Source organism: Tympanuchus pallidicinctus, unplaced genomic scaffold (genome assembly GCF_026119805.1).
Source record: "Tympanuchus pallidicinctus isolate F22 unplaced genomic scaffold, pur_lepc_1.0 scaffold3, whole genome shotgun sequence".
Lineage (NCBI taxonomy): Eukaryota > Metazoa > Chordata > Aves > Galliformes > Phasianidae > Tympanuchus > Tympanuchus pallidicinctus.
In genome coordinates this window covers 22792212-22807373 of record NW_026294747.1, presented here as the reverse complement: position 1 = coordinate 22807373, position 15162 = coordinate 22792212, and the positions used below count along the sequence as shown (strand labels likewise).

The window sequence follows — 15162 nt, the reverse complement described above, 5'->3', positions numbered from 1 at the left end:
CCAGGTGTGGAGTCTCAGAACAGGAGAGATGTGGCCTTGTTGGAGCACATCCAGAGCAGGGCTACAGAAATGATCCAAGGGATGGAACACCTCCCCTACATAGGACAGGCTGAGAGAGCTGGAGCTGTTCAGCCTGGAGAAGGCTCAGGGAGACCTGATAGCAGCCCTTCAGTACCTAAAGGGTGGGCTAAAAGAAAGAAGGGGACAGACTCTTTAGCAGGGTCTGTTGTGACAAGTCATGGGGAATTAGTTTCAACATAATGAATGGGAGATCTAGATTGGATACGAGGAAGAAGTTCTTTATAATCAGGGTAGCGAGGCACTGGAGCAGGTTTCCCAGAGAGATGGTGGATGTGCCATCCCTGAAGACATTCACGGTCAGGCTGGACTGGGCTCTGAGCAAACTTACCTAGCTGTGAGTGTCCCTGTACATTACAGAGAAGTTGGACTAGGTGGCCTTTAAGAGTCCCTTCCAACTCAAACAATTCTATGGTTCTGTGACTCAGAAAAGCAGCTCTCAACTCCTGCTTGATCTCCCATGCATAACCTGGGTAAATTCTCCATGTACAGCATGCACATGGTATGACATACTAAAGACAGCAGTATATCCTGTGTTCCTCTCTGCAACATCTGGGAAACATCAGCAGCACAGTTCATCCCAGAGCTCTTCTACAAAAGCATGTCCTTTTGCCTGTATGTGCTATAATCCTCCTTCCCCATTAATAGGCAAGTTCCCTGTCCTTACGACCTTCAGAACCCTATAAACAGAGTGACAACAGCAGCTATAAAAGACATCAATGCAATGTCTCAGTGTTTTCATCTACACAAACAGCACATAAACACATAAGAAAAGGTTTTAAATTCTGAAAGTACTGAAAAACTCAGACCAGATGGGAAAGGTTTGAGAAAAAATGGAGGAGGAAGGCTGGGCATATATCTTACCTCCTGAGTGAATCCTCCTCTGAGCTTTCCTCAGGCATTTCCTGGTTTAAGGCCTCCTGTGATACATTCCCAGGTCTGCTTGAAGCCGACTGGCTGTAAACTCTCTCCCAGTGCCCCGTCTCCTGGTTAAAGACCACTCCCACGGTCCTCTCCTCCTGCGGGGTGGAAGAGCTGCCCAGCTGCAGCCTGCTAGAGGCAGGAGCTCTGCCCTCGGTTCTCTCTGCAGGCTGCACCTGGCTGGTATTTGGAGGCACACCCTCAAATGTGCTTTGGACCTGCCCTGGTGTGTAGCTAGGCGTGCTTCTTTCCCAGCGCAGCGTGTCATTGTTAAAGGTCAGCAGGTTATGACAAGCGCGACAGCGGTTCAGGTGACCCCGGGATAAATTGGAATTGTTTTCACTGCTGTGTGGAGCCTGCTGATGGGAGGGACCAGGCCGATCAGGCTCAATGTTGTTGTTGAGCATTTCTTGAGCCTGCTGCGACTGGCTGGGCTCCCCAGCAATTCCCTGATCTAACTCCTGAAGTCGGTCATATTCCAGGAAGAATCGCCTCAAATCACACTGGAGCTCATTACGGATGCTGGCCGGATTGCTCGGGCCAGTGCCACTACCACTGTCCGCCTCAGCCCCTGGGGCTAGGAAGCCTCTCCCTTCTGTTGCAGAGGTATAGACTGATGCCTGGGAACCTCCCTCCTGCTGCCGCAGCACCGACAGCAAGCTCACAGAGGAGGCACTGGTCCTAGGGGGAGGCATGGCTTCCAGCTCTGACCTGGAGCTCATGTTCAGCACTGTCCTGGACCAGTCAGACCCGCCCAAGCCTGAAGCCATCTCTCTTGCAGACTGCTGGTAGCGGGACTGGTGGCCTGCCAAGGGCCCGCTCAGGGACCGCCGCGTGGGCCCCAGGCTAAGGTTGCGCAGGGTGTTGCCAGCAGCGCTGCTCTGAACTGTGCTGAAAGCAGAGGGCCTGTTAAGTATCCCCTGCTCCTCCTGTGCTACAGATGCCTGCTCTGGGGGCTGGTAAGGCTCTGTCTGCACAGAGGAGAAGGACGTGCCAGTGGCCCCAGAAGACGTGGAGGGTGCGTTTTCCTGGTGTGGGAACAGAGAAGACGGAAGTCTTGCACTAGAGCATCGGCTGCAAAGGCACAACATCCCCAAGTGCTGACAGCACTCTGCTGTGGGGTAGCTGACACGCTCCCGGAGCCTGTTATAAACAGATGCCCTTGTGTTCTCACTGGCTGGAGGCGGAGGTGGTGGTGGTGGAGGCGGTGGAGGGGATGGGGTAGCAGAGTCTTGAACACTGTTTTGCTCTCCCACCTGTATGCCAGAGGAGCGGGAGGACAACATATGCAGGAAGTTGTGGAGGAGAGGTGTGCGCCTCACAGGTTGAGAGGGAAGGATAGCGCGCTGGCGATAATGCGGCATCTCTGTGCTGTCCACGGAGATTTCCACTTCCTCGTCACTCTGCAGAAGGAAACAAAGCTCAGCTTCCTCACAGCAAAAATCCTACACTTCCAGATAAACACAAGAAAGCCGACTACTATCCCAGACAAATGAAAGGATGTGATAAAGCCTCTTCCTAGAGATGAAAAAAGAGTCTGGCTTCCTGCAAGTCAACGTTAGACTTCAAAGGAGCTCATTTCTGGGATCCAGACGAGCTCTTCCTGCAGCCGAGTGAGCTAGAACAACACACAGTTTATACCAACAGAATCAGCAGCACGCGAGAGCCAGCAGCAGTGAGGAGCACTGCTAATCATACCTTACAGAGCTTCATTCCAGGAGAATGTCACAAAACAACTGAAAGACCAGGCAGATGAAGAAATCTGTCCCACCACTAATGACAGAGGGGGCAAAACAAGCACACTTCAGAGTTCTTTAATAGTCCCGCACATTACGTGAAAACATTCCTACGACCAATTAAGTTGGGACAGAACTCAGCCTGGAAAGTCTTCAGGTTTTTGGAATAGCACAAGGCTGATTAGGAGCAAAGTAGGGTTAATACACATAGAACACCTTTTAAAGAGTCAGCCAGTGCGGGTACTGACATTACCCTTACCTGCTGGTTGGAAGGGTTAACAATTGCTGTGAGCAAGTAGTGTCCCAAGGGATCAAACCGTACTAGCCTAAAACAAGAGCAAAGACAGTATCAATCATCAGTTCACATTCTACATTGACATAGGAAGTTGGACACTGCACAAAAGAAAATCCTACATGAAATACATGCATTGAGAATGTTACTATGTTATTACCTTAGTTTCTGAAGGCATCAAAAGCTTACGCATTAAGAACATACATTTTGTACCTTAAGACTGCAGTTATTTTTTAGTCCACAGCAACACTACAGAGGAGTTAAAAGCCGGAAGCAAGCACTTCTGCACCAGTTGGAACAGCCAGGAAGTTTTAGAGAAAATGTACATAGCTAATACAATTTGGAATTCAGTACAAAGGGAAAGATTAACTCCTCTTGAATGTTTCTTCGTCTTAAAATGCTCAAAGGATGGCATCAAGTTTCCAGCAACAGTTTTCTCTGTAATTGCACTTGCATGGTAGTTGAGCACTCTTCCAGCAACTTCTGGGTTCTCTCATCCTTAATGCTGACAAGTTTAATAACCAAGTTTACAAACAATTACAGAGTCGATCCAAAGACATTTATAGGACTATAAATAAGAACAGCCAAACTGATACACTATTTCCAATTGCTTTGCCTCCTATCCACAGAACTCATTCTACTAGTTAGATGAAAGAGTTGCAGATAATGTTTCTCCCCACTCTCTCTGTGTGTAGGATGCAGTGTCCCACAGGAATAACCCTCAGCCCCCAAGCCAGACCATTTTCTCTAGACAAGCATTCGCTGCTCCTGGGAAAAAGAACTCACCGGACCCGCTCCATTTCGCTGGCTGTCTTCACCACTGCAAAAGGCTCTCGACGGCTCCAGTCCCAGAAATGTATCTCATTGGCCGTTGCAATCAGCAAGAGTTGAGCCGTAGGATGAAAAGCGAGCGATGCAATGGCATTGTTGCTATCTGTGAACCAGCTTTCACTTCCACCCTGGGTAAGGAGTCAAGAATCACAAGCAGTTTATTGTGCAGTTTGAGATCAGTGGGTTTCCACGTACATGCCCTCTCCAAAACTGCCTACAGCATGAAGTGACATATTTTCAACAGCAACAGCCGCTCTAATACGAGTCCATGTCATGACCGCAGCACTGTCTACAGCAATGACCACAAAAGTATTTTTACAACTGGGCAGGCATGTCTCAAGCAGCCCACACAAGCTGTCTTTCGGAACAAGCAGGTGAATACACAGGTTTTGTCTCTGAAAAGATCATTCAGCAAAGTAGAATAGGCAGGGCAGGAGCTTCTCTAATGAAAAGTCCAAATATGCCCAGTGGAATGAAAGATATCAAATCTTTCACATAAGCTAAACAGGCACCTGGCACAAAGTTCTCCAGAACTACCACTTGTACCAAACATATGTGCAAGGCTAAGAAGAACAACCTAGTCGGCCTGACTGAACAAAGAACCTGTCATCATCTCTCTAGACAAAGGAGGATGGCTACAATCTGTTCTACGTAAAACTTCCAAACAGGTTTCTTACCAGGCAACATCTGGGACACAATTTCAGACTAAAAAGGTCAACCACCCACCAAGTACGAAAAGTGTATGAGTTTCAGGAAAGACTTACATGTAGATCCCAAATTCTAACCTCCCCATCTAGGCATCCTGAAGCAATGAGGCCTGGGATGGTGGGATGAAAGGTCACACACCAGGGAGTGCGGCGATGTCCAACCAAGGAATGAACACACTTGCCCGTTTTCACCTCTGTGATGTAGATGTTGTGGTTCACATGCGTGGAAGCCATTAGGGTCCTGGGAATGCAGAAGGCAGGATAAACATCAACATGAAAAGAATACAGCAAGACCAAACTGTGGTTAGCTTCAATTCAACAGGGTCTTTCCACATCTAACCCAGCAGCAGTCCCGCAGAGAGCCCCACATTCAAAGAGTAAGAGGCTACTGTACCAAAGGCAATGGAGGTTCTTGTGGCCAGATTTTGGGGTTCATGCAAACAAGCTCATCAGATCTGCAAGCACAAACTTGACTTTTAAAGTCGGAGTCAACATACAACTCAGAAGGAACTCTTTTGAGTGACAGTTTGGGGCAAATAAACATTTCCAGTTTTCCACACCAGCTCAACCAGAGTCAAGGGACACTGAGAGATCCCACCTCCATTTCTGTTTCCAACATAGGCATCATTCTGCTCTGTTCTCTCATCCTCAATATCCCAGTGCATGTGCCTCAACACCTGGTATGATGTGATGAAGCACCCTTTACTCCCTCAAGTTTTTTTATGAGATCTCATGGCAGCCGTACAAATCCCTTTTCCTTAAAACTACAGATCTCTTAGACACCTCAGAAATTAAATACCAGCTACACCCAAAGCTGTGAGATTAAGAAGGTGTGCAAGTTCCATCCATGCACGTCAGGAACCAGAAGTTTTCTTGGCTGTTCAGGCTTGAACAACTCAAAGGGCACAAACTTCCTTCACTTTAGTAAGTGCAAGGAGACTGCTGAAACAGGGAATGAACTAGGAGTTAATTACCTGTCTGGACTAAACGCCAGCAAGAAGGTGGAGCGTGGACTGTCTGGTAACTCAACTTTCTGAAAAAGCCAACAAAGCAGGAAGTGTTGCAAGTGTCATATGATCATACTTGAACTGTAAGCCACACAGACAGTAAGGGGAACCTGCTGCAGGAACATATCTATTATCACACCTCTGCAGGAACTGAACACAGCCAGAGAGCATATCAAGCGTAACACATCAAATATACAACTGTGAGAATTTATTTCAAATCCCTGCCTCCCATCCCCCACTCCAAAATCAACCTGCACACCTCTTCCACCACCTTACCTTGCCCTCCCATTTCATCCATCGAGTTTTATCCTCCACCAACTCCTGCAGGAGCCGCTGAGCTCCCAGTGCCTGGGTACCTCGTTCCCTACCCCACAGGATGCGGACCGCATTCTTCTCTGGTACAACCTTCATGACTCTCAGCAGCCTTTGTGATACCAACTACAGGGAGAAGATACCAGCAGGAGCCTTCCAGATGACAACCAGCACCAAGCTACCAACAGGCTATCCACATTTCAACCTTTTATCTTCATGGAAACCTAGAAAGAGAACAATAAGAAAGGCAGTTTTTAGCTGGATGAAAAGAGAACTTTAAATCCCATTACACTAGATTTAAGAGGAAAATCTCCCTCCCCCAGCTTTTGCTACCTTCTTCCATTATCGAGACCCAAATTTGACAGTTTTGCAACAAAAGATTACTTTAAAAGGTTTTTGAAAGCATCCAGCCCCTTCCATATACAGATGTCCTAGATATACCACATCTAAAGAGAACTAAAATAGCGGACTTGAAAACTCTCATCCTTCCCAACATCTCTTGCTGTACATAATAAAGAAAGAATATTTATAAACTGACAGTCTTCGAACCTTAAAGAGATACCTCTTATCTGGGAAGACTGAGATAGCAAGAGGAAGAACATTAAGAAATTGACAACACGAGAGGAGTCTCTGGGGAACCACCAGATTTCAATAACAGCAACCTGCAGCGCTGCAAAGGTCAGACAACTGGCACACCTCAAGTCCTAATTATTTCCAATTCCATCCCAACAGTTTACAATGTATGAAAAGAAGCACTTATCAGACCAAAGCCTTTCAGCGAAGGCTGTGGTGGTACAGTGGCCAATTCCATTGAGATGACTCATTCTGTCTGCAAATCATCTTTCTACTCTGTTCTTAGAAAAACAGTTCACCCAAGTAATACCAAATGGCAAAAATTAATGCTTTTAGTACACTTCAAGCTACCAAGGAAAAGCATTAATAATTATCTGGGTATTTGTTTTTTTTAGGAAAAAAAAGTTGTTTGACAGAAGCAAACATAGCAACCCTAATAGCAACCATGTTACACAGACTTTGAATGGTCTCACACATAGGGGTTTGTTATCAAAAGCTCTCCAATTAAAATTTTTGTAGAAGACAGAACAAGGAACACTGCTGCAATGCTACTACCTTTTGATCCCAGCAGAGTGCATATACGACTCTGTCATCTCTTTACAATGTAAAGATCAAAAGATGAGTCCTCCCTGCTTCATGGCACATTGAACAAAACCACCCATGTGCTACTGTGAAGAACGTGGTAACATAAAAAAAAAACACAAAAACCTTGAACCCACCATACATCACACACGGGAAAAAAGATTCCCGTACACAAGAGCTGGATTTTTATGTGACAGAATTCAAAGCAGTCATCAGCAAGCCTTCCCTTCCTCCCTAAAAACAAAAAGCCTCCTGAGCAAATGATTGAAGACAGCTGCTGCTTACAGGGAGGAGCTCAAGAGATAAGCCAGGAAATAAGTTCCGATAAAGCAGACCAGCTTTTATTTGTAAAAGTTCACCAAAGTGCATTGAAAGTGATGAGCAACTGCATCAGCCTTGCTAGAACATAAATTCAGAGCAGAGAAATTCAAGTTAGCTGGAAATTCCCTGATGCTTAATATGAACAACATGTGGATCTTCTGTTTTAATAGAGAAGCTAAACTGCTCAGTATAAAGTAAACCTTCTTTTGAGAATCTGTGAAAGTCAGCCAAACCTTAGATAGGAGTTATCTACAAAATAAAAGCCTTACTGAAAAGTAACAGAAAGACTAAAGCTGTCATACTGCAAGAGTTCATAAAAGCAACTGCACAAATTAAGAGGCCAGATCCAAAACAAGGCTAACTAGAGTAGGTACAGCCAAAACTGCCATGTAACACCAGAACTGCTAACCAAAGGCTTTTTTTTTTTCTCCCCACTAAGCTAATAAATCCACACCTGTATTCTGCAAACACCAGTTACCCATTCAAAAGTGACCAGGATCAGAGTGAAAGAAGCATGGCAAATTAGGACAGGCAAAAATCAAGCCCATTTTACAGAAGCAAACTGTAAGCGTAGTTTCATCCAGGGAATCTGAGAAAGCAGCAGCCAAATAGTCTTTATAGGTTCTTTTAAGGTGTTAAGTACACATCAACCCAAGAATAAACGTATAAGCCAAACACAAATGGAAGACCAGACTTGCAGCTGGAATAAGCTAAAGTCTGAAGAGACCTCAAACCTCAAGTTTCAGAGCAGCCTTCTGACAGGTGTGAAGAACAAACAACCTCAGTAACTGAAGAAATCCAATAATTTACAAGCAGGAGAGCCCAATTACTCATAAAAAAGAACAAGCTCTGACAACTTCAGAACATTTCAGTTCTAGTAGAAAGAATAATATTACATGAAGTACAATAGCAACAAGGAAATCAAGATGTTTATCAAACACCTTGATGTTTATTCATGCCGTGAGCAAGTTTACATATTGTAAAATAAACAGATAACAGCTCCAACTGCATTTTGTGAACACCTTGTATTCACCTTACTTAAAGGCTAAGGTAAGTCACCTTCACAGAATAACAGCAAGTACCTACCTTAAAACAGCTTATCTACATCTTTGCAGACGTGTACTAATTTCTTGAACTAATTTGGATACCACAAACGCTTCATACGTGAACGTGTTCACACTTGATGTTTTTCCTGCAGGGACTGTCCCTCATTTTTCAGACACTGTGAACTGACTCAACCTCTTGAAGTCATTTGAAAAGAAAACAAAATAAACCCAGAGACTTAAAGCTTAAGGACTGCCCTGTTAGCCTGCTCAACACATGGAGACGTTGGGATCTCTTTGGAGAGCGCTGAGAACAGCTCCTGGAGCGGAGCTGCCACACCAGAGTCACCAACTACTTTGTGGCCAAGCTTTACTTGTGCTTCAGAAGTTTTAATCCCTTACCTGAATGAGTCTAAATGCAGGAACTGCTCTCCACTACCTGGCTCTGCAAGATGGGCAAAGAAAAAGGACTCATAGCCTTGAAGTACAGAAAAGAGACGCAGCGCAGATAGGTATATTTCTTCTGCTACCTTTAGTAGGAAGATTAACTTAGTTAGTGGATAATCTCTTGGGGGGTTTGACTAACAATGGACCTCAGAGAGCTTAAAAATACTGCTCCCTCTCAGCACAAAGGAAATTCACAGCATACTGCACCAAAGCTGCTCAGGCCAGAGGTGAAGCAATGCAGTACCAGCTGCTGCTATTACAGACCTGGGCTACCGCAGCTGACGAATGGCTGACCACCAGAACAAGGAACTGCTCTGCAACCAGTATTTTTCTGTTTTCTTGTTTTGGTTTTAAATCAGGATGACCCAAAGTGGTGTGCATCATCTAGAAGATGAGGTGATGGCCTGGTTGTGGTCCAAGGCACCAGACAAATTCTGAAAATGGAAACTCAAATTTTTCTACAATTGGCAGCTTTGTTTCCTTAACAGTTTTCTCTCTCCAGGGCATTTCAGGACAGCATGCTGGGCTGTTTACAATTTTGGAAAGAGCAATACACAGCCCAGCCCCAAGTCTTCTGACTTTCTCTGCGCCAGCTGCACTTGAAGAAGCCTCAAGAATTCCCAGACTCGGATCAGCGTGAGCCCCACTGCGACTTTACAGATGCTGAACTGCTAGGAAACCATGGCAAAGCAGCAAACTGGTAACGTTTCGGGGTGGCACAGGACCCCAAGAAACTGCCAACAAATAGGTGAGGACAGAAATGGAATTTAAAAAGTGCATGCAAATAGCCTTACAGAAAGACGTCAGGATATTTTATGCATTATGCAGCAGTACAGTGCTCCAATTAGATGCCTCAGCACTTTACAGAGATCTCGGTCCCATTTTCAATATACACACTGCTTTGGCATTAACAACTTTGTCAAGAATCTGAGAGCACAGCTGGCGATCAGAAAATGCTGTTTATAATAGGAGTTCCATCCAAAAGATGACTCAAAGACCTTTGGTCAGGTGTAAAGACTTTCTGAATGCATTGGTTATCAAGGCGATGCGATCTCTGTAAGGTATGGGCCAGTGCCAGCATTGTACATTGCAGTACAAAAACACATGGTTTGGGGGAAAAGCAAACAAAGCTACAACTTTTGTGAATGACAAAGCATACGACCAACCTGCAAAAGCACAAGCAGACTCAGACCATTTATGCTGTGGACAGCCCCACACTCCAGCCATGCCCATATCTACCGTGTAAGCCCATAGCTTCTATTTTCAAGATGTCTCTTCTCAAGTGAAGCATCCAGTCACTATCAATAAAGCGTGCCATTTACTCTAAATTAAGCTTCAGGCTGCAGGCTTAGAATATCAGCACATTATTTCTTAAGCAGTTCTCATGCAGCATTGGCAGTGATTAGTATAAGAGAAAGATCCACGTGAATGTGCAAATATAGGCAGAAACAAGAAAAAAGGATTAAGAAAAAAGCTCAACTTCCATTGGGCTGTATGGAATAGTACAGGGCTCTCAAGAGTATTTTGACTGTATTTAATAAATATCAGTGATAACTCAGCAATCCATCCCTTGTACATGATAATAAGACCAGCCATGAAAACAGTTGATAAAGTGGTACAAACCACAGCCTTGTTTATACTTCAGGTTTTCCCCCTCTGCAATATGGGGATAATGATGCCAGCATCTTCCTAAATCACACGAAACAACACACGTAAGAAACCCCAGAGCCTACATCCTGGTTGGAAGACCACCTCAAGTCCACCAGCAGTTTTACTAAAACACCGATTCAATTCACACCAAGCGCAGTGCCGTTCCTTCTAACCCTCCTCATGTCTCCACTTGAAAGATTGAGCAAAATAAAAAAAGCTTATGTAAAATCAAAACAAAACAAACAAAGCTGATTTGCCCTCTCTGTGCTGCATCAGCCCAGCTAAATAAACAAGAGAAGCCAAAGAGTCCTAGTTTGGTAAGTAATCGAACTACACAGCAATGGAATTCAAACTATGCAATAACAAGAAAATCAGTAAAAATGGGTGACATGACTCATACCCAGAATAGCTCCACTGATCTAAACTTAGAGTCTCCTGCTCCTCCAAAGCTTGTCCCATGCTCAGTACTGAGCAGCCAGAACATATGGATTACTGAGATCGTACCTGATCAGCTGCATAGTTAAATTTCCTCTCCACACCACTATTTGTCTTCCCTTAACTCCACCTGTACTGACTCTACTTAAGCTGTAGGTGCATTCTGAGAGATTTTGCCTCTCTGTGGGTTTAAGAAAAACAAAACAGAAAAGGTTTTTCGTGGAGACAACTTCAGTAGTCCACAGAGGTACAACAAACAACTTCCTCAAGCACAGCTAATCAAAACAGCAAAGGAAGCAGAACTAGAGTGCTTTCTGCTTCTACCCTCTGTGCCAATGATTATCCTTAAAAAATAAGCAATAAAATAAAACACACCAACTTAAGCAAAGACACTGGAAATACTGGGAAGTTCCTGACCTCAGGCTACTAAAGAGCATAAAGCCAGCCCTCAACCTATCTGCCCTAAACTGTCAGAAGAAAGGAAAGTAAGGAGAAGGATAGAAACCAAGTTTGTGCTCTGAAGTCTTCCTTTGACCAAGGCCCAAAAGATTTGAAAAGCAACTCCAAAGCACATCTTCTGCAGATGCATGAAATACACTGTTCTAAGCTGCATCTGCAACTCTGAGCACTTCCACAAAAATCACAACAGGATCATGAAAAAAAAACCAAAAAAACAACTAGCATTAGTGCTTCTTGATTAAAAAAAAAATAATCATAATTGTGCTTTAAATTGGAACTACAAGCAGCTCAGGAAATTTAATTAAATCACAAAGACATCAGTGCATTGTCAGCTTGAGATACTGTACGACAGCAACAGGGAGCTGACTGCCAGCAGAATGTTAATTTGTCTTCCCAGCCTGGATGAAATGAGTATGATACTCTTAAGAGAACTTTTAAGTGTAGAGAAGTACATTTAATTGCTAGCTATTTACAGCAAAACTATCAGGAAGCGGAAGAGAAAGTTGCAGATATCAACTTCTGAAGGTCAGCAAACTGATGGTAAAGATGAGAAGGGAAGTTGCAAAAAAAAAAAAAAAAAAAAAAAAAAAAAAAAAGGTAAGTGATAAGCTGTGTCTGGTGCTGGATGGCTCCAGTGCCCTGTGGTATTTATTATGGAGCACTTTCACTTCTACTATTACCATTTCCACATAAACTTCAGGACTTCTTGAGAAGATACTAGCTTCAATCCTCAAGCTAGGAAGAGAATATATAATTTTACAAAGCCATAAGAGATGTCACAGGAGACGTGAGATCCAGCAGACTGCTTGTTTCCTAACTCCATGCTCAGCCCATAGTACCTCTGGCTTAGTGTTGCACACTGTAAGAAATGAGGGTCAGAGAGAAACAGAGCAAAAAACGCAGATCAACCCCTTCCCAGAAGCACTCACAAGCAGATAACAGAGTAAGGAAATGTGAATTCAAGGGGAAGTATTTCATTCATTCATTCAAGACGGAGCTCAAGGTATGTCCACCTTAACGAAGCAAGGAAGAAAAAACAACTGGAAGTGAGAACATTTTTTCAAAAAACACAGCTCCATGTGGTTTTCCTGTTCATGTGGAAATAATCAAACATGGTAACAAGGCAGAAACGAAGATTAGCTACAAGAAGCTGAAGTCTTTATGCATAGCTTTCCCCTTCTCTGTTTCTGAAGGTGAGATTAGCACAAGGTGAGAAAAAAATAAGGCAGTGTCAGGAGCAGGGGGGCAGAGACTACTCTCAGCAATTCCATGCTGCACAAGGTGGTGAATCAGCACTGAGTGCCAGCAATGGGCAGCAGGCAGGGTTGCTCCAGGGACAGCCCAAGAGCCCACCCCAACACTACCAGAAGCGGACGATACGAGGACTCTCTGCATTCAGTCTTAGCATCTCACCACCCCGTATGTCCTCACACAGCTCTCAGAAAGCAAAGTTCCTGGGCAACAGGTACCGTCAAAGATCCCAGCAGCCAGCATTAAACTTACCAGGCACACAGGTCTCCTCTGGTTTTAAGCAACCCAATCAATAGGTCTTTCACTAAGTAACTGCTATACAACTGAACAACCTTCAACTTAAAAAGTTCTAGCATTAATCCCCTTTCACTGCCCTGCTACTTTTGAAAACAATAGCTCTTCTGCCCTCTGATCACTCACACTTTGATTCTGTGGCTTCCCTTGCTAGGCAAGTGCAGGATATTAACACAAGAGCACAAAAGGTAACTATTAACATGCACTATGCCCCTTATCAGCTTTCCATACCAGCACAACCTGGAAGAAAAGAAAAAAGAAAAAAAAATACCTTAATGCTATTTGTCTCAAGAGTATTAATGAATATTAACAACATCAGTGACTTTTCAAGTGTTCCAAATTCAGTTTTGTTTGCCAACCAGTGTACAGAAGATACTAAAGTCATTTTCCAACAATTTCACAAAAAAATATGATGCAAGAAAGGAGCAAGTACTCAGATCCCACCCAATGGCAGGGGGGTAGTAGTAGACTGTATTACTGTTTCTCTTCTTTACAAATGGTCGTTGCAGTTGCACAAAAGTTAAAATTACTGCATGAAAAAGCAGAAAACAAGTGACCAAGAATCCAGAGGGTCAGCTATGACTCACAAAAGGGCAAAAGAAAGAAAATTAAGGAGAAGCTGTCAGCAAAGTAAACAATCTGCCTAACTCCCCAGCAGCAATGCCTGAAGAGGCGAGTCCACATATCTGGATCCAAGCACATTCTGTGTTCCAAGCACCAGAAGAATAAACACCAAAATGCTAACAGAGTGTAACACTCATTAATGCCCACAGTGCCACAACCCAACAGGCGAGCACAAGGTGCCCAGACGTCACCTCAACCCATTTTCAGAAAACTAACCCAAACCAAAGCTGAGCAGCACTGTAACAGGCTGGCAGGGAATGTGTATCAGGAACAGCTCACGGCCAGGTCCCACTTCAGCATTCCCATCAGCAATCTGAAAGAGGATGGGAGTGGCAGCGGCTAAGATGCCAGATGACATTTGCAACGGCCACTGAACTAAGCGGGTGAGGCAGTAAACAAGGGCAGCACAGAAAAACGCAGTAGGCTCCATACAGAGCTCTGCAAATGTTTGGTGTGGAGGAGAAGCGGAGTGGCACTGAATGCTCTGCCTGAGCACAGCTGAACTCACCGAGGACTCACTCATACCTCGATAAAAGCCTGCTGCGAATCCATCTGCTACAGCAGGTTAACATTGAAGTATACACCAGGAAAAAACAGCGACCATCCCTAATGACCCTTGGGAATGAATAAGCCTTTTTTAGAGCAGAAATTGTGTTGCCCGCTTCCCGGGGGCAGCGCAAGGAGAAACTCTCAGAGAACACGGAGCACTGTGGGCAAAAGCAGGAGTCTTTTCGATAGCCGGTGAAGGACCGGGCTGCGCTCCCCCACGAGCAGAGCGGCGTCAGGGTCAGCGGCGGGGACACACGCCGGGGCCTTTCACACCAACATCACTTACAAGGCGAACGCTCCGCACCACACGGCGAAACACTGAGGAAAAGACCTAAAAACGCAGCCCCCACGGCTCGACGCCCCAACCCGCAGCCTACGCAGGGCTCCAGCACCGGCGCGGGGCTCGGGGGAGGCGCGAGGGGGCAACACGGGGGCAGCGCGCACCGGGGACGCAGCTCTTCATCCCGGCTCCGGCCGCCGGGGGCCCAGCAGCGCCGCCGCGCTCCCCCCGAGCCGCCCCTCCCGGCCCCGCGCCCCGGAAGCCGAGCGCTTCCTTCGCGCGGGCCGCGCCCGCCCGCCGCTGCCGGCACGGGGAGCTCGGCCCGAGGAAGGGCCCCGTCCGTAGGCCTCGGGCCCGGAGCTCCCTCACAAAGACTGCGGCCCCGCTCCTCCCGCCAGGCCCCCGGCCCCGCGCGGGCCGGTGCCGCAGCCTTCCGGGGCCCTGCCGCGGGGACGGCCGCGCCCGAGAGCCCACCCGGAGAGCGGCGGCACGACGCCTCGCTACAGCCGAGGCCGGGCCGGGGCGCGGGCCCGGAGCCTACCTGAGGCGGGGGGCCGGGCCGGGCGGGCGGGAGCGGCCCCCGAAGCTCGCTCGCTCGCCTCCGCCGCCGCTCCGAGCTCCGGCCAGGCCAGGCAGCCGAGCGCCGAGCCGGGGCCGAGGAGCGGCGCCGAAAGACGGCCAGGCCCGAGCAGCCGAAACTAGAGCGGCTGCAGGCAGCGCCGACCGAGCGCCGAACTCCTCCAACGGGGCCCTCCCCGTGGCCGCCAGGG

At 46.3% G+C, this 15162-nt stretch overlaps 1 protein-coding gene across 5 annotated transcripts in view; it reads right to left on the bottom strand.

Moving 5' to 3' along the window:
* The window catches only part of AMBRA1 (autophagy and beclin 1 regulator 1), a 125776-nt gene extending 110719 nt beyond the window's left edge, over positions 1-15057 (bottom strand). For 2 of the 5 annotated variants that reach the window (XM_052694775.1, XM_052694778.1), the window contains exons 1-7: positions 14934-15057; positions 5849-6108; positions 5540-5598; positions 4623-4806; positions 3814-3986; positions 2995-3061; positions 943-2402 (exon numbers count right to left, since the gene is read on the bottom strand). In XM_052694775.1, coding sequence (XP_052550735.1) covers positions 943-2402; positions 2995-3061; positions 3814-3986; positions 4623-4806; positions 5540-5598; positions 5849-5983 — 2078 coding nt within the window. In that variant the 5' untranslated portion in view covers positions 5984-6108; positions 14934-15057. Of the gene's footprint in view, positions 1-942; positions 2403-2994; positions 3062-3813; positions 3987-4622; positions 4807-5539; positions 5686-5848; positions 6109-7176; positions 7198-14933 lie in introns of those variants that run through there. The other 3 variants (XM_052694780.1, XM_052694776.1, XM_052694779.1) reach the window with 3 other exon arrangements.
* Between the last annotated feature and the right edge of the window lie 105 nt (positions 15058-15162).